Source organism: Mobula birostris, chromosome 8, assembly GCF_030028105.1.
Source record: "Mobula birostris isolate sMobBir1 chromosome 8, sMobBir1.hap1, whole genome shotgun sequence".
Taxonomy (NCBI): domain Eukaryota; kingdom Metazoa; phylum Chordata; class Chondrichthyes; order Myliobatiformes; family Myliobatidae; genus Mobula; species Mobula birostris.
In genome coordinates, this window is record NC_092377.1 from 168247657 (window position 1) to 168271766 (window position 24110).

The 24110-nt window shown below is 47.8% G+C and overlaps 3 protein-coding genes across 6 annotated transcripts in view; 1 reads left to right on the plus strand and 2 right to left on the minus strand.

Annotated features, from left to right (window-relative positions):
* The window catches only part of LOC140201955 (F-box/WD repeat-containing protein 1A), a 46196-nt gene extending 45784 nt beyond the window's left edge, over positions 1-412 (minus strand). The window contains exon 1 of one of the 2 annotated variants that reach the window (XM_072266818.1): positions 1-412. In XM_072266818.1, coding sequence (XP_072122919.1) covers positions 1-45 — 45 coding nt within the window. In that variant the 5' untranslated portion in view covers positions 46-412. The other variant, XM_072266819.1, reaches the window with a different exon arrangement.
* pbdc1 (polysaccharide biosynthesis domain containing 1) lies at positions 233-22960 on the plus strand. Of its 3 annotated transcripts, none has more exons than XM_072266822.1 (6): positions 233-254; positions 2149-2214; positions 9088-9147; positions 16827-16967; positions 21976-22087; positions 22394-22960. In XM_072266822.1, exons 2-6 carry the CDS (start codon positions 2164-2166, stop codon positions 22555-22557), a joined length of 528 nt encoding a protein of 175 aa, XP_072122923.1. In that variant the 5' UTR covers positions 233-254; positions 2149-2163; the 3' UTR covers positions 22558-22960. The 3 variants fall into 3 exon arrangements, with proteins under 3 accessions (XP_072122923.1, XP_072122921.1, XP_072122922.1); XM_072266820.1 differs by lacking the exon at positions 233-254 and adding an exon at positions 274-1040; XM_072266821.1 differs by lacking the exon at positions 233-254 and adding an exon at positions 279-764.
* Positions 22824-24110, minus strand: part of xpo7 (exportin 7) — a 169539-nt gene continuing 168252 nt past the window's right edge. Inside the window, exon 28 of the mRNA XM_072266817.1 lies at positions 22824-23669. Within this exon, the coding sequence (XP_072122918.1) occupies positions 23576-23669 (94 nt within the window). The 3' untranslated portion in view covers positions 22824-23575. The remainder of the gene's footprint in view (positions 23670-24110) is intronic.

The following is a 24110-nucleotide window of genomic DNA, read 5'->3' on the forward strand; positions in this document are numbered from 1 at the left end:
CATGTATTCCACGATCTTGTCATGTAGAATGGATTCAGCGTCCATTATTCACAGCCTCAGGAAGAGCGCGAGGGAAACCCAGTTTCCTCTTTGCAAACAGAAAGAGGAAGCCCCTCTCCTTCATTAATTAGGCTGCCCTTGACCCCTCCTCAAATATGCTGCTTTAAAACAAACTCCTCAACACCCTCCCCTACCCCCTCCCTCCCCGCCTCCTTGTCAATCTGTCACCCTCATGAGGAGCTTCCTGAGATCAGGTTCTGTATCACACTCCCCACCTCCTCTCTGAATCTGAAGGCCTTTCCTTTCCCCTGCTCTCAGATCTTAACTTCCCCTCTCCTGAATATTTTATCCACTTCCCTTTCTTCCTCACTAATCCTCTCCGCTTTAGTCCACCCCCTTCTCCCCTTCCCTTTACAATCCCACCCCGTCTGTCTGTCTGTCCTTCCTCCCCTCTCCCCTCCGTCCCCCTCCTACCTCTCCTTCTCCACTTCCTGTGTCTTTCTCTCTGTCTGTCTCAGCCCCTGGCCGTCTCTGTCCCTACCTCTCAGCCTCTGCCTCAGCCTCGGTCTGTATCCCTCTGCCTCCGCTGAGGGTATTTTCCACCCCGCCAGCCTCCTCCTCCTCCTTTCTTTCACCCTCGGCACACAGACATCCGGGCACCGGCGGAGCACCACGGGAGCTGATGCAGATATACCGCCGCCTGATTCCGGCTCCGGCTCCGGATCCGCCGCGGCCGATCGGCAACAGGGCGAACAGAGCAAAGTGTAGGGCCCGGGCCGGGAGCGGGAGCGGGAGCGGGACGAGGATCGGGAGCGGTGAACCCTGACCTCGCCCCTCCCCCAAGTCCCCACCTCCCCAGACCCCCACCCTCACAAACCTCCCAGTGCCTCCCCCTCCCTCTCCACCCCCGATACCGGGACCCGAAACTGAAATTAATTCCGTCCTTGGAAAAAATTTTTTAAAAAAATTGGCGCCCCTGACCCCTGACCCCGGGACAGGAAGTGCGGCGCAGCATGGCCGGCAGTGGGGCTGGAGCGCTGGTGAGGGAGCGCCCCGGGTCGGGGTGGGCACGGGGGAGACGTACCGTGGACCGGGACCGGGACCGGAGGCCGGCCCATTCTACCCCCCCTCCCCCGGACGGGGAGCAATTCACAGGCCCAGAGAGTGTCAGAAGCCCGACGTGGGGAGGGGGGAATGGAGGGAGGGGTGAGCGGTTGGGAAGAAGGGTGAGAGTGCGTTATGGCACTGATTTGACCATTTGTATTGCAACACACACTTTCAAATCAGTGCCTGACCGCTTTTCCCTTTCCCTTGTATCAATTATCTATTTGTCTTATTGGAGCTGTCTCTATCTTCGACAGAGATGACACATAATCATCTCCCTGTGTAGCAGTTTAGCCAGTTGTTCCTATAGCTGGGTTGCAAGATTCACTTGCCGACAAAATCTGATGACTGCCTGTTCTTTCTTACAGACGTACTCTGATGGCTGTTCCTTTTTGCTGACACAATTTTACGGCTGCCTGTTCTTTACTGACACAGTCTGACGGCTCCCTGTTCCTTTTTGCTGACACGGTCTGGTGACTGCCTGTTCCTTGCTGCCACAATCTGACGGCCTGTTTTTTTTTACTGACACAGTCTGACGGCTCCCTGTTCCTTCTTGCTGACACAGTCTGATGACTGCCTGTTCCCTACTGACACAATCTGATGGTGGCCTGTTCTTTACTAACACAGTCTGACGGCTGCCAGTTCCTTGCTGACATAATCTGACATCTTGGTCCTTGCTGACACAGTCTGATGACTGCCTGTTCCTTGCTCACAATCTTGATGGCTGCCTGTTGCTGACATAATCTGACATCTGCCTGTTCCTTGCTGATACAATCTGATGGCTGCCTGTTCTTCCTTGATGACACAATCTGACAGTTGCCTGTTCCTTGCTGACACAACCTGGTGGGGTGGCTGCCTGTTCCTTGCTGACAATATGTGACGACTGCCTGTTCCTTCTCACTGATAACCTGACGTGCCTGTTCTTTCTTTCTGGCTGACACATCTTGATGGCTGCCTGTTTCTTTTTGGTGACAATCTGACAGCTATGTGTTCCTTCTCACTGCCACAACCTGACCACTGCTTGTTTCTCTGTATCCTTTCCAGGGCGGAGCTGAATTGATGTCGGCGGCACAGGCACTCTCTCTGCCGGCAGACGCCTATGGGAATGATGTGAGTATTGGATCTTTTTGGACCTTTTAGACTGATGACAGTTGTGTTAACTTTGAAGTTATTCCGTGCATGCCAACGTACGATGGTTGTGGGGCTGAATCACAGTCGGGTTTAATGCCACTGACGTGTTGTGAAATTTGTTTTGTGCTAGCTATAAGACATAAGAATTGCTGCATGTTACAAAAATCAAATAGTGACCCAGTGCTCATGGGTTCATCGACTGTTCAGAAGTAAGACCAGAGGAGCAGAATTAGGTCATTCGGTCCTTCGAGTCTGTTCCATGGCTATTTATTTTCCCTCTCAACCGCATTCTCCTGCCTTCGCCCAATAACCTTTGACACCCTGGTTAATCAACAACCTGTCAACCTCCCAGTGAAATACACCCAACAACCATCTGTGGCAACGAATTCCACAGATTCACCAGCCTCTGGCTGAAGAAATTTTTCCTAATCTCTGTTCTGATCGGATGACCCTCTCTTCTGAGGCTGTGTCCTCTGATCCGATAGAAAACACTCTCTCCATGTCCATGCTATCCAGGCTTTTCAATATTTGATGGGCTTCAGTGAGATTCCCCCCGCCCCGCCACGTTCATCTAAATTCCAGCAAGTTCAGGCCCAGAGCCTTCAAATCCTCTTCATAATTTAACCCTTTCATTCCTGGGGTCATTCTTCTGAACCTCCTTTGGACCCTCTCCAATGCCAGCATATCTTTGATAAGGGGCCCATAACTGCGCCCAATAATCCAAGTGTAATCTGACCAATGCTTTTCACATCCTTGCTTTTGTATTCCAGTCCTTTTGAAACAAATGCTAACATTGCATTTGCCTTCCTTACTGCTGTCTCAACCTGCAAGTTTAGGGAACCCTACACAAGGACTCCCAAGTCCCTTTGCACCCCTGGTTTTTAAAAAACTTACTCCTGGTTTAGAATACAGTCTGTGCCAGGGGTCGGCAACCTTTTTGCCTCTGTGGGCCGGATCGCATATTAGTGAGCGGACGGTGGGCCAGATAAATGCCATAAAAAACTTGGAATATGGGAATTATCCATTTAAATACATCTAGTTATGTTTTGCCTCAAATTAATGAATAACGCATGCTAGAAAATCATTTGTGTTTAAGGTTGCCTACCCCTGGTCTATGCTTTTATTACTTGTACCAAAGTGCGTGAACACACACTTCCCGACACTATTCCATCTGTCATTTCTTTGCCCATTCTCCTAGTCTATGTAAGTTGTTCTGCAGATACCCTGCTTCCTCAGCACCACCTGACCCTCCACCTACTCCATATAGATTGCAACTTATTGTGTCCTGTGAGACGATATGTACTGTGCTTTGCACCTTGGCCGAGGAACGGCATATAAAACTTACCTCAGACAACTGCAAAGTGATGCATCTTGGGAAGTAAAATCAAGTCAGGAGATACACAGAAAAGGTCAGAGTGTGTTGTAAGGTAGGGAGGCTAAGGGGTTACAGGTACATGGTTCACAAACAGGAGAAAATCTGCAGATGCTGGAGATCCAAAGCAACACACACAAAATGCTGGAGGAACTCAGCAGGTCAGGCAGGCAGCATCTATGGGAAGGTGTAAACAGTTGATGTTTCAGGCCGAGACCCTTCAGGACACAGGTATATGGTTCCCTGCAAGTGGCGACAGGTAGACAGGGTTGGCAGGCATGCTGGTCTTCATATTGTCTGGTCCAGCAGCAAATGTTCTCACTGACATCTTCAACATCTCCCTGAGCAGCGCCGTCGTTCCTACGTGCTTCAAGGCCGCCACCATCGTCCCTGTGCCGAAGAAGCCTTCAGTGTCCTGCCTCAGCGACTACCGTCCCGTCGCACTCACATCCATCATCATGAAGTGTTTCGAGAGGCTCGTCATGAGGCACATCAAGACCCTGCTGCCCCCCTCACTGGACCCCTGCAGTTCACGTACCGTCCCAACCGTTCAACAGATGATGCCATTGCCATCACCCCCAACCTGGCCCTAACCCACCTGGACAAAAAAGACACATACATTCAAATGCTGTTCATAGACTTCAGTTCAGCATTCAACACAATCATTCCTCAGCACCTGATTGGAAAGCTGAGCCTACTGGGCCTGAACACCTCCCTCCGTAGTCCGGACCTCAGTCAGTCCGGATTGGAAGCAGCATCTCCAACACCATCACACTGAGCATGGGGGCCCCCCCAGGGCTGTGTGCTCAGTCCACTGCTGTTCACTCTGCTGACCCACGACTGTGCTGCAACACACAGCTCGAACCACATCATCAAGTTCGCCGATGACACGACAGTGGTGGGTCTCATCAGCAAGAACGATGAGTCAGCATACAGAGAGGAGGTGCAGCGGCTAATGGACTGGTGCAGAGCCAACAACCTGTCTCTGAATATGAACAAAACAAAAGAGATGGTTGTTGACTTCAAGAGGACACAGAGCGACCACTCTCCACTGAACATCGACGACTCCTCCATAGAGATCGCTAAGAGCACCAAATTTCTTGGTGTTCACCTGGCGGAGAATCTCACCTGGTCCCTCAACACCAGCTCCATAGCAAAGAAAGCCCAGCAGCATCTCTACTTTCTGCGAAGGCTGAGAAAAGTCCATCTCCCATCCCCTCCATCCTCACCACATTCTACAGATGTTGTATTGAGAGCATCCTGACCAGCTGCATCACTGCCTGGTTCGGAAATTGCCCCATCTCAGATCGCAAGACCCTGCAGCGGATAGTGAGGTCAGCTGAGAAGATCATTGGCGTCTCTCTTCCCGCCATTACAGACATTTACACCACACGCTGCATCCGTAAAGCAAACAGCATTATGGAGGATCCCACGCACCCCTCATACAAACTCTTCTCCCTCCTGCCATCTGGCAAAAGGCACCGAAGCATTCGGCTCTCATGACCAGACTATGTAACAGTTTCTTCCCCCAAGCCATCAGACTCCTCAATGCCCAGAGCCTGGACTGACACCAACCTACTGCCCTCTACTGTGCCTATTGTCTTGTTTATTATTTATTGTAATGCCTGCACTGTTTTGTGCACTTTATGCAGTCCTGGGTATGTCTGTAGTCTAGTGTAGTTTTGTGTTGTTTTACGTAGTTCAGTGTGGTTTTTGTATTGTTTCATGTAGCACCATGGTCCTGAAAAATGTTGTCTCATTTTTACTATGTTCTATACCAGCAGTTATGGTTGAAATGACAATAAAGTGACTTGACGTGACTTGACTTGATAAGAGCATAGTAATGGGAGCAGGAGTCGGCCATCTGGCCCGTCGAGCCTGCTTCGCCATTCAATAAAATCATGGCTGATCTGGCCATGGACTCATCTCCACCTACCTGCCTTTTCCCCATAACCCTTAGTTCCCCTATAACCCTTAGTTCCCCTACTCAGAAAGGGTACCGAGTACAAGAATTGACAGCTATTACAGACGTTGATGAAATGAACTCTGGAATCAGCTACGTTTTAGCTGGCACACTAGGAAGGATGTGGAGGGGGAGCAGAAATGATCCACAAATGGGTGCTGGGACTGGGACCTTGAGTAATGAGAAGAGACTGGACAGGCTGGGATCATTTTCCCTGGAGTGAAGGAGACTGAGGGGGTGTCTCTCTATCCTGAGGCTGTGCCCTCTTGTCCTGGACTCTCCCACCATGGGAGACATCCTTTCCACATCTACTCTGTCTAGTCCTTTCAACATTTGAAAGGTTTAAATGAGATCCGCCCCTCATCCTTCTGAATTCCAACAGTTACAGACCTAGAGCCATCAAATGTTCTGCGTATAATAACCCTTTCATTCCTGGAATCATCCTTGTGAACCTCCTCTAGATCCTCTCCAATGCCAGCACATCTTTTCTAAGATGAGGGGCCCAAAACTGTTCACAATACTCAAGGTGAGGCCTCACCAATGCCTTATAAAGCCTCAGCATCACATCCCTGAAATTGTATTCTAGACCTCTTGAAATGAATGCTAACATGGCATTTACTTTCCTCACCATTGACTCAACCTGCAAGTTAACCTTCAGGGAGTTCTGCACAAGGACTCCCAAGTCCCTCTGCATCTCAGATTCCTGGATTTTCTCCCCATTTAGAGAACAATCCGCACATTTATTTCTACTACCAAAGTGTATGACTATGCATTTTCCAACATTATATTTCATTTGCCACTTTCTTGCCCATTCTCCTAATCTGTCTAAGTCCTTCTGCATCTTTCCTGAACACCTCTAGCCCCTCCACCAATCTTCATCTAATCTGCAAACTTGGCAACAGTACCATTGACTTTGCATCACACCTGATGTAGCTGCTCTTTCTCTCCATCCTTGTGTAATGGACTGTTGAGGAAAGTATCTTCACCCCTTTGTCCATGATCCCATCTGATGTACCGTTTCAGTCTGTGACTTCAGTTCTCTTTTCAGCTGATTTTATCCTCCAGCCAGTGGGAGGTATGTGATAAGGGTCACCTGTTGGTCTTCATTAGTTGGGAGATTGGGTTTAAGAGTTGCAAGATAATGTTGCAGTTCTGTAAAACTGGTTAGACTACACTTGGAATATTGTGTTCCGATCTGGAAACCTCATTACAGGAAGGATATGGAAACTGTACAGAGGGTGCAGAGGAGATTTACCAGGATGCTGCCTGGATTTAGAGAGGGTGTAGAAGAGATTTACCGGGATGCCGTCTGGATTAGAGAGGGTGCAGAGGAGATTTACCGGGATGCCGTCTGGATTAGAGAGGGTGCAGAGGAGATTTACCGGGATGCCGCCTGGATTAGAGAGGGTGCAGAGGAGATTTACCGGGATGCCGCCTGGATTAGAGAGGGTGCAGAGGAGATTGACCGGGATGCCGCCTGGATTAGAGAGGGTGCAGAGGAGATTGACCGGGATGCCGCCTGGATTAGAGAGGGTGCAGAGGAGATTGACCGGGATGCCGCCTGGATTAGAGAGGGTGCAGAGGAGATTGACCGGGATGCCGCCTGGATTAGAGAGGGTGCAGAGGAGATTGACCGGGATGCCGCCTGGATTAGAGAGGGTGCAGAGGAGATTGACCGGGATGCCGCCTGGATTAGAGAGGGTGCAGAGGAGATTGACCGGGATGCCGCCTGGATTAGAGAGGGTGCAGAGGAGATTGACCGGGATGCCGCCTGGATTAGAGAGGGTGCAGAGGAGATTGACCGGGATGCCGCCTGGATTAGAGAGGGTGCAGAGGAGATTGACCGGGATGCCGCCTGGATTAGAGAGGGTGCAGAGGAGATTGACCGGGATGCCGCCTGGATTAGAGAGGGTGCAGAGGAGATTGACCGGGATGCCGCCTGGATTAGAGAGGGTGCAGAGGAGATTGACCGGGATGCCGCCTGGATTAGAGAGGGTGCAGAGGAGATTGACCGGGATGCCGCCTGGATTAGAGAGGGTGCAGAGGAGATTGACCGGGATGCCGCCTGGATTAGAGAGGGTGCAGAGGAGATTGACCGGGATGCCGCCTGGATTAGAGAGGGTGCAGAGGAGATTGACCGGGATGCCGCCTGGATTAGAGAGGGTGCAGAGGAGATTGACCGGGATGCCGCCTGGATTAGAGAGGGTGCAGAGGAGATTGACCGGGATGCCGCCTGGATTAGAGAGGGTGCAGAGGAGATTGACCGGGATGCCGCCTGGATTAGAGAGGGTGCAGAGGAGATTGACCGGGATGCCGCCTGGATTAGAGAGGGTGCAGAGGAGATTGACCGGGATGCCGCCTGGATTAGAGAGGGTGCAGAGGAGATTGACCGGGATGCCGCCTGGATTAGAGAGGGTGCAGAGGAGATTGACCGGGATGCCGCCTGGATTAGAGAGGGTGCAGAGGAGATTGACCGGGATGCCGCCTGGATTAGAGAGGGTGCAGAGGAGATTGACCGGGATGCCGCCTGGATTAGAGAGGGTGCAGAGGAGATTGACCGGGATGCCACCTGGATTAGAGAGGGTGCAGAGGAGATTGACCGGGATGCCGCCTGGATTAGAGAGGGTGCAGAGGAGATTCACCGGGATGCCGCCTGGATTAGAGAGGGTGCAGAGGAGATTTACCAGGATGCTGCCTAGATTAGAGAACATGTCTAATGAGGACAGGTTGAGTAAACTAGGGTTTCCTCTTTAGAGCGAAAGACTATGAGAGATGACTTGGTAGAAGCGTACAAGATGATAAGAGGCATTGTCAGAGACTTTTTCCCAGGGTGGAACTGGAATGAGGGAGTATAATTTTAAAGTGTTGGAATGGCAGTAGATGGGGAATATCAAAGGCAGGTTTTTTTTTTACACAGAGTGTGGTGGGGGTGTGGAACGTGCTGGCAGAGGTGGTTGTCAAACAGATACGTTTGGTACATTTAAGAAACTCAGATAGGAACGTGGATGATAGAAAAATGGAGGGAGGGATTTGATTGATCTTGGAGAGGGTTAAAGGGTCAGTACAATAATGTGGGCTGAATAGCCAATACTGTGTTGAAATGTTCTATGTCTGTGGTGAAAAGATGTTACTTGGAGCAAATGGTTGGATTGTCCCAACCTCATCAAAGCCATATCCAGATCCATAAATGCCAACTAACGTATGGTGTAGTTGCTTGGAGATATAATTAAGAGGCTAGTTTTTAATGAAATGCTACATACTGATTGTCAGATCTCTTCTGATTATCTACAGTAGCTGGTAATATTTACATTATTTATAACAGTTTTATTCTAGAAGTTTCCTTTGAAAATGTGTTCAAACTTTGGAAATGGGTCACAAGGTCTTAGTACTGGGAAAGGTCTGGAAATTATAACAATATTCTGCTTTCACGTTTCACAACTGCCGTTTACTATGACTGGAGTATTGCCGCTGTTCTGTGGAACTAAATTCACCTGTTGAATTTGTCTCCGTTTTGCAGGCCAATGTTGAAATGATGTGGGCGATGAAGGCCTATCAACACGCTGAGATCTACTTCAATGTAAGTATGGTGCTGTGAAGATCTTTATGTAAAGTCTGCTGGTTGTTATCTCATTGTTGACACACTTGTGTTAAGAACCTGTACTTTTCTTATCACCAAACTTTTCTGATTGGTGATAAACTTCACCTAGAACCTTGATGTTGTTACCACACACCCACCAAGTACCACTTGCTCTTCACATTTGTTTGCTGCTCACTGTTGGCTGAATTCTTCTTCGACTCACTTTATATCTCACTTCTGAAAGCGTAGAGTACAACAGCACAGAAACATACACTTCAGACCATCTAATCCATCTGGGCGCAGGCCACTGACAGTGGTTCACCAGAACTCTCTACCTGGGCCGATGGAAGGTTGATCAACCCTGCGGCTCCACTTTCACCACATGATTTCATACAACTTCTAGGTGAAGTTCCTCCTCTCCCAGGGATGAGGACCTTGGATCAGCTGTTGGTGTTTCTGTACCACTGGATGGAGTAACTCCTTTTGTACCTGGGCTTGGGACTGTCCACTGCAGAGTTCATCTAATTCGTGCCAAACTGTTATTCTGCCTAGTCCCATCAACCTGCACCTGGACCATCCCGTCCAAGTACTTCTCCAACCTTCTCTTAAATGTTGAAATTGAACCTGCATCCATCACTTCCTCTGGCATCTCATTCCACACTCTCACCATCTTTTGAGTGAAGATGTTCCCCTTAAATATGTTGCCTTTCTCTCCCAGTTGTAGTCTCACCCAATCTCAGTAGAAAAAGCCTGTTTGCATTTGCCCTATCTCTACCCCTCATGATTTTATATACCCCTATCAAATCTCCCCTCACTCTCCCACACTCAGAGAATGAGCTCCAAACCTATTCAGCCTTTCCTTGTAACTCAGGTCCTCAAGTCCTGGCAACATCCTGGTAAATTTCATTGCACTCTTTCAATCATACTTGCATCTTTCCTGTAGGTAGGTGACCAGAACTAGACACAATACTCCACATTAGGCCTTGTCAATGTCTTATACATGCAAACACGAGGAAATCTGCAGATGCTGGAATTTCAAGCAACTCACACACAAAATGCTGGTGAACGCAGCGGGCCAGGCAGCATCTATAGGAAGAGGTACAGTCGACGTTTCGGGCCGAGACCCTTCGTCAGATCGAAATGAAAGAAGAGATAGTAAGATATTTGAAAGTGGGAGAGGGAGGGGGAGATCCGAAATGATTGGAGAAGACAGGAGGGGGAGGGATGGAGCTAAGAGCTGGAAAGTTGATTGGTAAAGGGGATACGAGGCTGGAGAAGGGAGAGGATCATGGGACGGGAGGCCTAGGGAGAAAAAGGGGGGGAGCCCAGAGGACGGGCAAGGGGTATAGTGAGAGGGACAGAGGGAGAAAAAGGAGAGAGAGAGAGAAAGAAAAATTAATAATGGATGGGGTACGAGGGGGAGGTGGGGCATTAGCGGAAGTTAGAGAAGTCGATGTTCATGCCATCAGGTTGGAGGCTGCCCAGACAGAATATAAAGTGTTGTTCCTCCGCCCTGAGTGTGGCTTCATCTTTACAGTAGAAGAAGCCGTGGATAGACATATCAGAATGGGAATGGGACGTGGAATTAAAATGTGTGGCCACTGGGAGATCCTGCTTTCTCTGGCGGACAGAGTGTAGGTGTTCAGCGAAACGGTCTCCCAGCCTGCGTCGGGTCTTGCCAATATATAAGACGGCCACATCGGGAGCACCGGATGCAGTATATCACCCCAGCTGACTCACAGGTGAAGTGTCGCCTCACCTGGAAGGACTGTCTGGGGCCCTGAATAGTGGTGAGGGAGGAAGTGTAAGGGCATGTGTAGCACTTGTTCCGCTTACAAGGATAAATGCCGGGAGGGAGATCAGTGGGAAGGGATGGGGGGAACGAGTGGACAATGCAGTCACGTAGGGGAGGGAAAGATGTGCTTAGTGGTGGGATCCCGTTGGAGGTGGCGGAAGTTATGGAGAATAATATGTTGGACCCGGAGGCTGGTGGGGTGGTAGGTGAGGACCAGGGGAACCCTATTCTTAGTGGGGTGGCGGGAGGATGGAGTGAGAGCAGATGTGCGTGAAATGGGGGAGATGCATTTGAGAGCAGAGTTGATAGTGGAGGAAGGGAAGCCCCTTTCTTTAAAAAGGGAGGACATCTCCCTCGTCCTGGAATGAAAAGCCTCATCCTGAGAGCAGATGCGGCGGAGACGGAGGAATTCTGAGAAGGGGATGGCATTTTTGCAAGAGACAGGGTGAGAAGAGGAATAGTCCAGATAGCTGTGAGAGTCAGTAGGCTTATAGTAGACATCAGTGGATAAGTTGTCTCCAGAGACAGAGACAGAAAGATCTAGAAAGGGGAGGAAGGTGTCGGAAATGGACCAGGTAAGCTTGAGGGCAGGGTGAAAGTTGGAGGCAAAGTTAATGAAGTGAACGAGCTCAGCATGCGTGCAGGAAGCAGCGCCAATGCAGTTGTCGATGTAGCGAAGGAAAAGTGGGGGACAGATACCAATATAGGCTTGGAACATGGATTATTCCACAAAGCCAACAAAAAGGCAGGCATAGCTAGGACCCATATGGGTGCCCATGGCTACACCTTTAGTTTGGAGGAAGTGGGAGGAGCCAAAGGAGAAATTATTAAGAGTAAGGACTAATTCCGCTAGGTGGAGGAGAGTGGTAGTAGAGGGGAACTGATTAGGTCTGGAATCCAAAAAGAAGCGTAGAGCTTTGAGACCTTCCTGGTGGAGGATGGAGGTATATAGGGCCTGGACATCCGTGGTGAAAATATAAAGCGGTGGGAGCCAGGGAACTTAAAAACATTGAAAAAATTCAGAGCGTGAGAAGTGTCACGAACATAGGTAGGAAGGGATTGAACAAGGGGGGATGAAACTGTGTCGAAGTATGCAGAACTGAGTTCGGTGGGGCAGGAGCAAGCTGAGAGAATGGGTCTACCTGGACAGGCAGGTTTGTGGATTCTTGGGTGGGAGGTAGAAACGGGAAGTGCGAGATGTGGGAACTATAAGGTTGGTAGCAGTGGATGGGAGATCCCCTGAACGGATAAGGTTGGTGATGGTGTGGGAGACAATGGCCTGGTGCTCCTTAGTGGGGTCACGTCGAGGGGTAAATAAGAGGAGGTATCCGTGATTTGTCGCTGTGCCTTGGCAAGGTAGATGTCAGTACACCAGACTACAACAGCACCTCCCCTTATCGGCGGATTTAATAGTAAGGTTAGGATTAGTGCGGAGAGAGTGGAGAGCAGAGCATTCGGAAGGGGTGAGGTTGGAATGGGAACAAGGTGCGATGAAGTCGAGACGGTTGATGTCCCGTCGGCAGTTAGCAATAAAGAGATCCAGAGCAGGCAGAAGACCAGAGCGGGGTGTCCATGAAGAAGAGGAGGGTTGAAGACGGGAGAAGGGGTCATCGGTGGGAGAGTCCTTGCCGAAGAAGTAGGCTCAAAGACGGAAGAACAGTTCAACGTCATGGCGAATGCAGAACTCGCTGAGGTGTGGGCGAATGGGGACAAAGGTGAGGCCCTTACTGAGGACAGAGCGCTCTGCCTCAGAGAGTTGAATGTTGGAGGGGATGGTGAAGATCCAGCATGGATGAGAGCTGGGATAAGAGGGGGGTGGGGGAGGGAGGCTGGTGGTGTCAGTGGAGTGGGGAGGGTTGGGGTGAGAGGAAGAAGGAGCCTCCGAGGGCCCAGGAGTAGATGATGGGTGATGAGGAAGATGGGGTTGCAGAGTGGTGGTGGGGGAAGGGGAGACGGGAGTCACAATAGCAGCATGTGAAGACCCGGCCTGGAGTTCAAGGCTGGAGTCGCAGTTGGAGGTTGCGCAATCACTGTGAAGGTATCCATGGTCATTGGAACCTGCATTGATGTTGCTGGAGTCCGGGTTTTGTCTTTTCCTTTTTTTTTCTCTTTCTTTTTTCTCCCTCTGTCCCTCTCACTATAACTCCTTGCCCATCCTCTGGGCTCCCCCCCACCTTTCTTTCTCCCTAGGCCTCCCGTCCCATGATCCTCTCCCTTCTCCAGCCTCGTATCCCTTTGCCAATCAACTTTCCAGCTCTTAGCTCCATCCCTCCCCCTCCTGTCTTCTTGGATCTCCCCCTCCCCCTCCCACTTTCAAATCTCTTACTATCTCTTCCTTCATTTAGATCTGACAAAGGGTCTTGGCCGGAAACATTGATTACACCTCTTCTTATAGATGCTGCCTGGCCCGCTGCGTTCACCAGCATTTTGTGTGTGTTGCTTGAGATTCCAGCATCTGCAGATTTCCTCATGTTTGCGTGTATAAGACATTGACAAGGCCTAATGTGGAGTATTGTGTCTAGTTCTGGTCACCTACCTACAGGAAAGATGCAAGTAAAACGCGAATAATAAAAAAAAGGTAACGAAGGTGTGATTCCGGGGCTGGGGTCTCTAGATGACCCTGGGTTGGGCTAGAAGAAACGTCTAGCCGTGGGGGAGAGCCTCTCCTACCTGTGGGTTGAGCGCCCCCGTTGCAGTACCCATAAGAGTAAGTTAAAAAAAACTATGTCCATTACACAGAAATGATTTCCCTGTGTATTCCTCCCATGTATATATTCTCATTTAGGTGGGGAAAAAGGAATTAATAAGTGAATTTAAAAAAAATTGAGTAATATAAAATCTACATTATAACAGCATTTCTCGAGATAGGTATATCACCGTCTATTTTTGCTTCCGTTTAGTTTATCAGCACTTTTAAAGTTAGCCAAACCTTATGGCTCTTCTGGAGGAGGTGAGGGCTGCCCTCGGAGAACTGACAGTCTCTTCCTAATATCCTTCTCTCATCCTGTTCCTGTCCCCTGCTTTCCAGGTTCTCTTACTATTTCCCAAGCAGTTCAGGATAACTGCTCAGCCAGACCTTCCCTTGGTTTGACCACGTTAATGGACAGTCCTGTGTTGTTCGTGTCTGTAGTCGCCTCCTCCACTGTCTGGTACAGTCGCATCCCTTCTTGGTAAAATACCCTCAGTTTAGCAGGGTACGGGGTTTGCAATTTAATCTTTTCTTGCTTTAATATTCGTTTTGCTTCGGAATATTCTTTCCATTTCTGTAGGACCGCCGGGGGGGGGGGGGTAATCATGATCGAAGTATATTAACTTCCTGTTCCAAAACACCCTCTTCTTACCCCAGGCCCTTCGTAGAATCTCCGCCTTGCTCTTGAATTGAAGGAATTTAAGTACTATTGAGCGCGGTTTACTTTCTCTGTCTCTGGGAGGCCGCTGGACGAGTGAGCGATGTGCCCTCTCAGTTTCAATCTCCATAGTCTGGGGAATCTCCAGCGCTTCCCGCAGCAGCTTGTCTACAAAGTCCATCATCGACAATCCCTCCGCTCCTTCAGGAACATTATAAATCCTGATATTTTTCCATCGCGATCTTCCCTCCTGGTCAAGCAATTTACTTTCCTGTTGATTTAATATTTTTATCGTCTTACTTAGTATCTGTTCCACGTTTTGCACGTGATCTTCCACCTTCTCAATTCGAGTCTCTGCCACTGCTATTTTCTGATTGACGTTGGCGGGCCCTGACTTTATATCATTGAGTTGCTGCTTTATATCTTTTTGGACTTCCCTTATCTCCTCCAAAATCCTTATCATATTTACCGCCTTGCCTGCACAAGGCCCATCGTCAGCTTTGCCACCACATGCACGTGTAGGAGAGCCGCGCGCTGTACCTCTCTCTTCCATAGGCTCCGCAGTGGTGCTTTTTATCTCCATTCTTGCCCCCCTTATCAATTCAGATATTTTCAAAAAATCTTATACTTGATCGATTAAGAGGGGCAAAATATGCGTTTTTCTGGAGGAGCTGTTGATTTAAGCTGCCATTCTGAACGATGACGTCACCGGAACCTCCCACGACTTCTTAAATGCCCTCAATGGCGTGCATCTCAAATAACCTCTGACAACCAAGTCCAGCTCCTGGCCTTCAAGTGTAGCTGAGCTATTAAGCCTGGCAGAACCTATTCTATTGACAGGAGAAGGGGCAAAGGCAGATTATTGACACCTTAAAACCAGTCTCTTTGGGTAGATAGGACTCCTCAGCTGTGGTTGGCAGCTTACCTAAGAGGGGGAAATCTCTAATCTTAAACTTCTACTGCCTTGTGACTATACCCGCTCATGGGGAAGACTTCGGGATAAATCCTGAGGGAAAAATCCACAGCCAGAGTCCCTAAGGCAGTTTTATGTTGAATTCAATGCTGACTGGAAACTCCTGCAATATCAATGGTGGAGTTTGTATATCGGTCTCTGCTGTTTCTTTGGATACTTCAGACATGTGGAGAGAGGGAGCTTGCTATATGGGCAATAATTTGCTCTCTATATTGTACTGCCCAGGCTTGCGTATCATGTAGATGCTGAAACATACATCTATGGTTGACCCTGACCAATGGTAGGACTCATTTATACTTTGATAATAAATTTACTTTGAACTTTGATTTTATAGTTGCACAATCTCCTTCTGTACATTGATTGTCAGTCTATATTTATGTTTCATAAATTCTATAGTATTTCTTTTTTCTTGTAAAGGCCTGCAAGAAAATGAATCTCAAGGTAGTGTATGATGACATATACATTCTTTGATAATAAATGTACTTTGATTTTAACTTTGAAATAGCCAGCAGGTCAGGCAGCATTTGTGAGAGAGAAATCCAATTTAAATTTACAGGTGGATGTTCTTGCAGAAAGGCTGGGTATTTGAAATTGTCGAATTCAGAACTGATGGGTTATTAAGACCATAAGACTCTGGAGCCTTTCCGCTCATTGAGTCTGCTCCACTTTTCCATCATGGCTGATTTATTATCCCTCTTAACCCCATTCCCCCACCTTCTCCCCCGTAACCTTTGATGCCCTAATTAAGAACCTATCAACCTCCACTTTAAATATGCCCAATGACACAGCCATCTGTGGCAATGAATTCCACAGAATTACCACCCACTGGCTAAAAAAATTCCTCCTCATTGCTGTTCTAAATGGACGTCCCTCTAGTCTGAGGTTGTGCTGTCTGGTTTTAAGATTCCTCCACTGTAGGAAACGCCATCTCAATGGCCTTTCAATATTCATTAAGTTTTAATGAGATACCCCTCATTCTTCTAAACTCCATTGAGTAGAGACCCAGAGCTGTCAAATGTTCCTAATAAATTAACCCTTTCAATTCTGGGACATTCCAGAGACCTACAGTCCAGTAGGTTAGTTGGTCACAAGGGTGTAATTAGGCAAAGCGGGCTCATTGGGGCAGAAGGGCCTGTTACCTTGCTGTATCTCTGAATAAAATAAGAAACTCTAGACAGTACTCTAGCTGTAGTTTCACAAATGCCTTGTACACAATGTATGGAGACTTGCCCTTTATACCCTCTTCCAACCTTACAGTAAATGATAGAATACTGCAGCACAGAAACAGGCCCCTTGGCCTATCTATTCTGTGCCAGACTACTAATCTGCCTCATCCCAATTCTTCCACTTCTCAACTTTGAGGTTCCACTGTCAGGATATTTCTCCACTCTCTGCTACCCCTCTCCAATTTGTCTAATTTTCTGCTCTCAAAGTGAATGCTGTGGGTTGGTTTCCCATGGGAGTTCCCAGTCATGTGTTAGCAGGAAATGGCAGCATCTCTGGGAATGTGGTTGGACAGTGGTGTGAATCATGTGGCCTTGTTTCACCTCTGCTGTTCCCACAGCTCATTTCTTCAGTTGACCCACGATACCTTAGACTGACTAAAGAAGATGATCTGATCTACACAGAGTTCAGAAAGCGATTCAATGACATGAAGGTCGATGTCCTTGATCCAGAGGAACTGAAATCTGAGTCTGCCAAACTGGTAAGTTCTGGAATTCACCACCCACTCACAGAGGACACTATCTCACACACGGACAGAGCATGTATCCTGAAGTATCAGAGCCATGGCACCTGCACACACATTTTGCAGCTGGGCCACTGGGGGGTGTGAGTGGACCTTTCGAACAGGCGACTGTTGGGGAGGGGGTGAGTGGAGCTTTCGATCAGGCAGCTGTGAGAGGTGAGTGAAGCTTTCGAGCAGGCGACTGACCGCGACGGGGTGAATGGAGTTTTCGAGCAGGCGGTTGTGGGAGGTGAGAAATGAAGGGGAGTGCAGTAATGATATGAGATTCCTTAGTTAGGAGAGGAGACAGGGGATTCAGTGGACATGAAAGAGACACTCGGATGGTATGTTGCCTCCCAGGGGCCAGGGTCAAGGACGTCTCAGGTCATGTCCACAGCATTCTAAAGGAGAGGGTGAGCAGCTAGAAGTCATGGTACATATTGGTACCAACGACATAGGTAGGAAAAGGGTTGAGATCCTAAATAGACAGTTTAGGTACAAAGCTGAAAAGCAGGACTTCAAGGGTAATAATCTCTGGATTGCTGCCTGTGCAACATGTCAGTGAGGGTAAGATAGGTACATGGAGCTTAGGAAAATAGAAGGCTATGTGGTAGGGAAACTCTAGACATTTTCTAGAGTAGGTTACATGATTGGCACAAAATGGTCAGCCGAAGGGCCTGTAATGTGCCGTAGATTTCGATGTTCATGAGTGATCCTAATATGCAGGTAGATAAGGAAAATTAGGTTGGTGCTGAATCCCATGAGAGGGAATTTGTAGAAATTTAGTGTAGCTTGCGATTTATACCACTAAGGAGCAAGGCAATTCTAGATTGGATGATGTGTAATAAACCAAATTTGATTAGGGAGTTGAAGGTAAAGGAACCCTTGGAAGACAGTGATTATGATCTGATAGAATTCACCCTCGGTTTGAGAGTGAGAAGATAAAGTCAGGTGTATCAGTATTGTGTGTGTGTGCGCCTTACTCCTGGTGGAGTCGTCAGGGCGCCGTCATGACAAGCTTTTTGCACCGATTTTTTTGGTGATTGCTCATCGTAGGGCGTGTCTTGGGCATTTGAAACTTGGCGGAGCCCATCCCTCTCCAGGTTTTTTGTTTTTTACAAGGTCAAGTTGCTAGCTTGACGCTCAACCCAGGCACAGATGGAGAGCGTGCAAGGGAGCCGGCCGGATTTGAACTTGGGACCTCTCACTCCGAAGTCCAGCGCTGATGTCACTACGCCACCAGCCGGTGGTATCAGTATTACAGTGGAGTAAAGAGAATTAGGCATGAGAGAGGAGCTGGCCAACGTTGATTAGAAGGGGACACTAGTAGAGATTACAGTAGAACAGCAACGGTTGGAGTTTCTGGGGGCAATTTGGAAGGTGTAGAATTAATACAATCCAACGATGAAGAAGAATTCTAAAGGGAGGATGAGGCAACCGTGGCTGACAAAGAGTTAAAAGCAGAAGAGCGGGCACATAATAGAGCAAAAATTAGGAGGTTAGAGGCTTTTAAAAACCAACAAAGGCAACTAATAAAAGCCATAAGTAGAGAAAAGATGATGAAATATGTAGCTAAACTGGCCAATAATATATTGGGTATACCAACAGTTTTCCAAATACATAAAGAATAAAAGAGGGGCAAAAGTGGACATCAGACCACTGGAAAATGACGATGGAGAGGTAGTCATGGGGAACAAAGAAATGGCAGTTGAACTTAAGAAGGGAGGAAGGCAGAAGCAGTTATAGGCCGGTTTCAGTGGTTGGGAAGACCAGTGTTGGATTCCATTATTAAGGATGAGGTTTCAGGGTATTTTGAGGTGCATGATGAAATTGGCCAGACAGCTTGTTTTCCTTGAAGGGAAATCTGTTGGAATTCTTGTGGAAATAACAGGCAGGGTGGACAAGGGAGTCAGTGGATGTTGTTTACTTGGATTTTCAGAAGGCCTTCATAAAGGTGCTGCATGTGAGGCTGTTAAACAAGAGTCCATAGTATTACAGCACAGATACAAGCATAGATAAAAGATTGTCTGACTGGCAGGAGGCAAAGTGTGAGACAAAAAGGGGCCTTTCTGTTTGGAAGCGGGGAATCTGCAAAAGGATTTAGACAGATTGGGGAATGAGCAAAGAAGTAAAGGGAAGTGTATGGTAGAAGGAATAAAAACTACTCTCTTCTAAACCGGGAGAAAATTCAAAAATCAGAGGCGCCAAGGGACCTCAGAGTCCTTGTGCAGAATTCCATAAAGGTTAACTTGCAGGTTGAGTCATTGGTAAGGAAGCCAATCGCAATGTTAGCACCCAGTTTGAGAGGATTGTCTGATTGAAACGAGGCAGCGAGTGGGAATAAAAGGATCTTTGTTTGGCTGGCTGCCAGTAACTAGTGGTGTTCCACAGGGGTTGGTGTTGCAACCGCTTCTTTTTATGTGGCATATCAATGATTTAGATGATGGAATAGATGGCTTTGTTGCCAAGTAAGTGGCAAATGAAATACAATGTTGGAAAATGCACAGTCATGCACTGTAGAAATAAATGTGCAGACCATTTTCTAAATGGGGAGAAAATCCAAAAGTCTGAGATGCAAAGGGACTTGGGAGTCCTTGTGCAGAACATCCGAAAGGTTAACTTGCAGGTTGAGTCGGTGGTGAGGAAGGCAAATGCCATGTTGGCATTCGTTTCAAGAGGTCTTGAATACAAGAGAAGAGATATGATTCTGAGGCTTTATAAGGCACTGGTGAGGCCTCACCTTGAGTATTGTGAACAGTTTTGGGCTCCTCATCTAAGAAAAGATGTGCTGGCATTGGAGAGGGTCCAGAGGAGGTTCATAAGGATATACACACACAACGTCGACTCAGACCTGAGAGGCCAGTGTCGGGCACTTTCATGCCTTACAAGGCGTAGTTCGAAAGGCTGTGTGGGGCACCACTCCTCGCACAGAGATTTCACAGTATTATACGAGGCTGAGTTGCAAGCTCAACATCAACCCGGCGCGCACGGGAGCGGTCTGTCACTGGATCGAACTCAGGAACCTCCGTTCTCAAGCCCAGCACTGATCTCACCGCGCCACCAGCCGACCACATAAGGATGATTCTGGGAATGAAAGGGTTATCATATGAGGAGCGTTTGAGGGCTCTGGGTCTGTACTCGCTGGAATTTAGAAGGATGAGGAGAGAAATTTCATTGAAACCTTTCGAACAGGTTGATAGGTTCCTGATTAGTAAGGGTGTCAAAGGTTACGGGGAGAAAGAAGGAGAATGGGGTTGAGGGATGACAATTCATCCGTGATGGAATAATGGAGCAGACTCGATGAGGTGAATGGCCTAATGTCTTACAGAACTACGGCACTCTGGCCATTACAGAGACTGGGCTGTCACAAGGGCAGGAATGGCTGCTGAGTGTTTGGGGTTTGGATGTTTCAAAAGGGACAGGGAGGGGGGTAAAGAGGTGAGTGGCATTGCTAATCGGGGATAGTGTCATAGCTGCAGAAAGAGGGGACATCGTGGAGGGATTGTCTACTGAGTCAATATGGGTGGAAGGCAGACACAGGAAGGGAGCAATCTCTGTGGTTGCAGTGTTGAGAAGTCCCAGGTGTCTAGTGGGGTCAAAAGGGAACAGATTGCTGCAAGGTTGGCAATGAACTTTGCATCCTCACTGGCCATAGGAATGGTACCAGATGATTGGAGGGTGGTAAATGTTATTCTTTTGTTCCAAGAAAATGAGCACAGATTATAAACCAGCGAGTCTTACAACAATGGCAGGCAAACTATTGGAGAGAATACTTAGACACAGGATTTTCAGCATTTAGAGAAGAAAAGTCTGATTAGGGATGTTCAATGTGGCTTTGTAAGGGGCTGATTGTAGCATACAAACCAAATTGATGAAGTTTGCACAGTGGATGTGGATTTTAATAAGGCATTTAACAAGGTTCCCCACTGTAGGCTCATCAGAAAGTCAGGAGGCATGGGATTCAAGGAAAATCTGGCTATTTCGATACAGAATTGGCTTGCCCATAAGAGGCAGAGGGTGGTAGCAGATGGAGTGTATTCTGCCTGGAGGTTGGTGACCAGTGGTGTTCCACAGGAACCTGTTCTGAGGCCCCTGCTCTTTGTGATTTTAATAAGTGACTTGGATGAGGAAGTGGAAAGATGGGTGATTAAGTTTGCAGATGACATGAAAGTTGGTGTTTAAGGTTGTATCAGGACATTGATTAGACGTAGAGCTGGCCTGAGCAATGGCAGATGGAGTTCAATCTATAAAAAGTGTAAAATAATACTCTGGTAGGTCAACCTTGGATACAGAATACAGGGTTAATGGCACGATTCTTAGTTTGGAGGAACAGAAGGATTTTGGGAGTACATGTCCTTAGGTCCCTCAAAGTTACTGCGCAAGTTGATAAGGTTGTTTATAAGGTGTATGCTATGTTGGCCTTCATTAGGCGGGGGTTTGAGTTCAAGAGCCGTAAGGTAATGTTGCAGCTCTATAAAACTCTAAACCACACTGGGACTATTGTGTTCCGTTCTGGTTGGCTCCTCATTGGAAGGAAGTTGAAGTTTTAGAGGGTGCAGAGGAGACTCACTAGGATGAGAGCATGTCTTATGAAGTTGGGTTGAATGAGCTCAGGCTTTTCTCTTTGGAACAAAAGAAGATATGAGGTGACTTCATAGAGGTGTATGAGAGATGAGGTATATAGATAGAGTGGACAGCCAGAGACTTTTCCCCCAGCTGGGGTCAGAATGGCTAATTCAAGGGAACATAATTTTAAGGGCATTGGAAGAAAGTCTGGGTGGGGGGGGGGTATGTCAGAGGTAGGTTATTAGTTTACAGAGGGGTAAGTACACAGTTTGATGTATCCATATTGTGTTTGGACTCCAGATGTTTTCTGTGCAGATTCACGGGCTGTTTCTATGCACCCAAGAGCATACAGGGTGTGTGGATGTGGATTCTGCCCTCAGACTGTGCCATCACCTGAGGGGTTTCTGCTGTCTTGTTGCAGGCCTGGCGTCCGTTCTGCATGCAGTTTGAGGGGCTGGTTGAAGACTACAACTTTGGGACACTCCTACGGTTGGACTGCTCCAAGGACTATGTGGAGGAAAACACCATATTTGGTAGGGTGGAGGGATGGGATGGAAGAGAGGAGAGGGAGAAGCAGGGGGAGGGGGAGGTGGAGGGGGGAGAAGATGATTGGCAGGACAAAACACAGGAGAGGGAAGGTGAGATGGGAAGAGAGTGAAGGGAGTAGCATAATGAGATACCAAATGAGGGAGGGCTATGGCACATAGTACACCGCAGAGATTTCTTTCTTGTCTCCATCATTCTCTCAGGGGCAGGAGGGTGGAATGAAGGTGTGGGGGGGGGGGCGGGATGTGAAGGTAGGGCAATAGGACACTGTACATTGTCTCGTGTTTTCTCAGCTACCAGGATCCAGTTCTTTGCAATAGAAACTGCCCGGAACAGAGAAGGATACAACACACAACTGTTTGAAAGATCTGCAAAATCAAAAGGAATCAAAGGTGCTGAAGGAAAGAACTCAAACTGTACAAAGCTGATGGGAGACAGAGACCCAGTGGCTACATAACATATTCGTTATACACGGAATTAAACCACAGAGGGACATGGGACTCTTCAGCAGCTGGGGCAGCACTGGTCACAGTAATGGCAGACTCAAGACAGAGCTGGGTGAAGAACAACGGTCTTTAAAAATTGAGAGAGCTCATCTATAATTGATGACTTCTGTCTGCTTCTGACTGCTGGTGTTGGGAGAGGAAGGGAACATCATTGAGACCTTGGCACCGTGAAGCCCAGTGACCACTGACCGTCAGGATACAGACAGATCACACTCAGTACAAACCACTGAAGTTTTATTTGCAGCCACAATGCTTACACTAGATGCAGCAAACATTCGTACATACCAACCAGTTACCTGATCACGCAACAATTTGGAAATGTGTTTAGTCAGAACAATAAAAATATAGAATCCATTGGTTTTTTTTTGCTCTGTGGATACAAATGAGCTGTGCTCAATCCAACATTAGCAGCAACATCTGTGTCCCCTCTCCCGGAGCCTGAACAACTAGAACCTCAAACACAAATCCCAATTTACCTGGGGAATGACTACAATTTGATTAGTGTGCACTCTAGTTACTGGGTTGTGTTCTTCTCCGTTTGGAGTTATAGAGCTTTATATCGAACTGAACACACACACACACACACACACACACACACAGCCCAAGTACTTCACTCATCCAACTCACATCATCCTCCTCCCGATTCAAAAAAATTTCAATCACAACTCTTCAGCTTTCTCTATTTTTTAACTGATTGATTTCATATAAACAGTTCAAAATGTCATAAGAAAAAATGTACAAGTTTATACAAGGCAGATGTGGGGCAGGGACACAATGACACTCCCTGCCAGGATATCATGGGCTGGGGGTAGGGGGTTTCGGGTTGTGACAAGTCCAATGGTCAGTGGGTGGATGAGAACTCTTGACCTTCCTCTAAACCCCCAACCCCTCCCTCCCCACCTTCTGCCCCTCAACTCCTGCATTGCATTGGAAATACACCCCAGTACTGGGTAGGGATCAGAATGGACGTCAGCTCATCATTTCATTGCTGTTGACACCATACGCTGAATTCTTCATTGAGTCGTTCACTTCCCTTCGAAACACCGAGAGATTCTGTGTGAACCTGAAAAGCAATAACAACATGTCATGTGTCTGGTATAAGACCATAAGATAAAATCTGCTCTGTCATTTCATCATAACTGATCCAATTTTCCTCTCGGTCCCAATCTCCTGACTTCTCACTGTACCCCTTCATGGCCATGACCAACCAAAAACTCTGCCTTAAATATACATAAGACTTGGCCTCCACAGCCGCCTCTGGCAAAGAATTCCAGTCTATCAAAGCTTTTTACCATTCGTTAGGTTTCAATGGGGTCACCCCTCATGCTTCTGAATTCCTGTGAATACAGTCCCAGAGCTATCAAACTTTCTTCATGTGACAAGCCATTCAATCCTGGAATCATTTTCGTGAACCTTCTTTGAACCCTTTCTAGTTTCAGCGCATCCCTTCTACGATAAGGGGTCCAAAACTACTCACAGTACTCCAAATGAGGCCTCACCAGTG

Coding starts and splice junctions, on each gene's coding strand:
- pbdc1 (XM_072266820.1), top strand. CDS start 1,014: ATGGCCGGCAGTGGGGCTGGAGCGCTG. Junction 1,041..2,148: donor GCAGTGGGGCTGGAGCGCTG/GTGAGGGAGCGC, acceptor TATCCTTTCCAG/GGCGGAGCTGAATTGATGTC. Junction 9,148..16,826: donor ACGCTGAGATCTACTTCAAT/GTAAGTATGGTG, acceptor CTGTTCCCACAG/CTCATTTCTTCAGTTGACCC.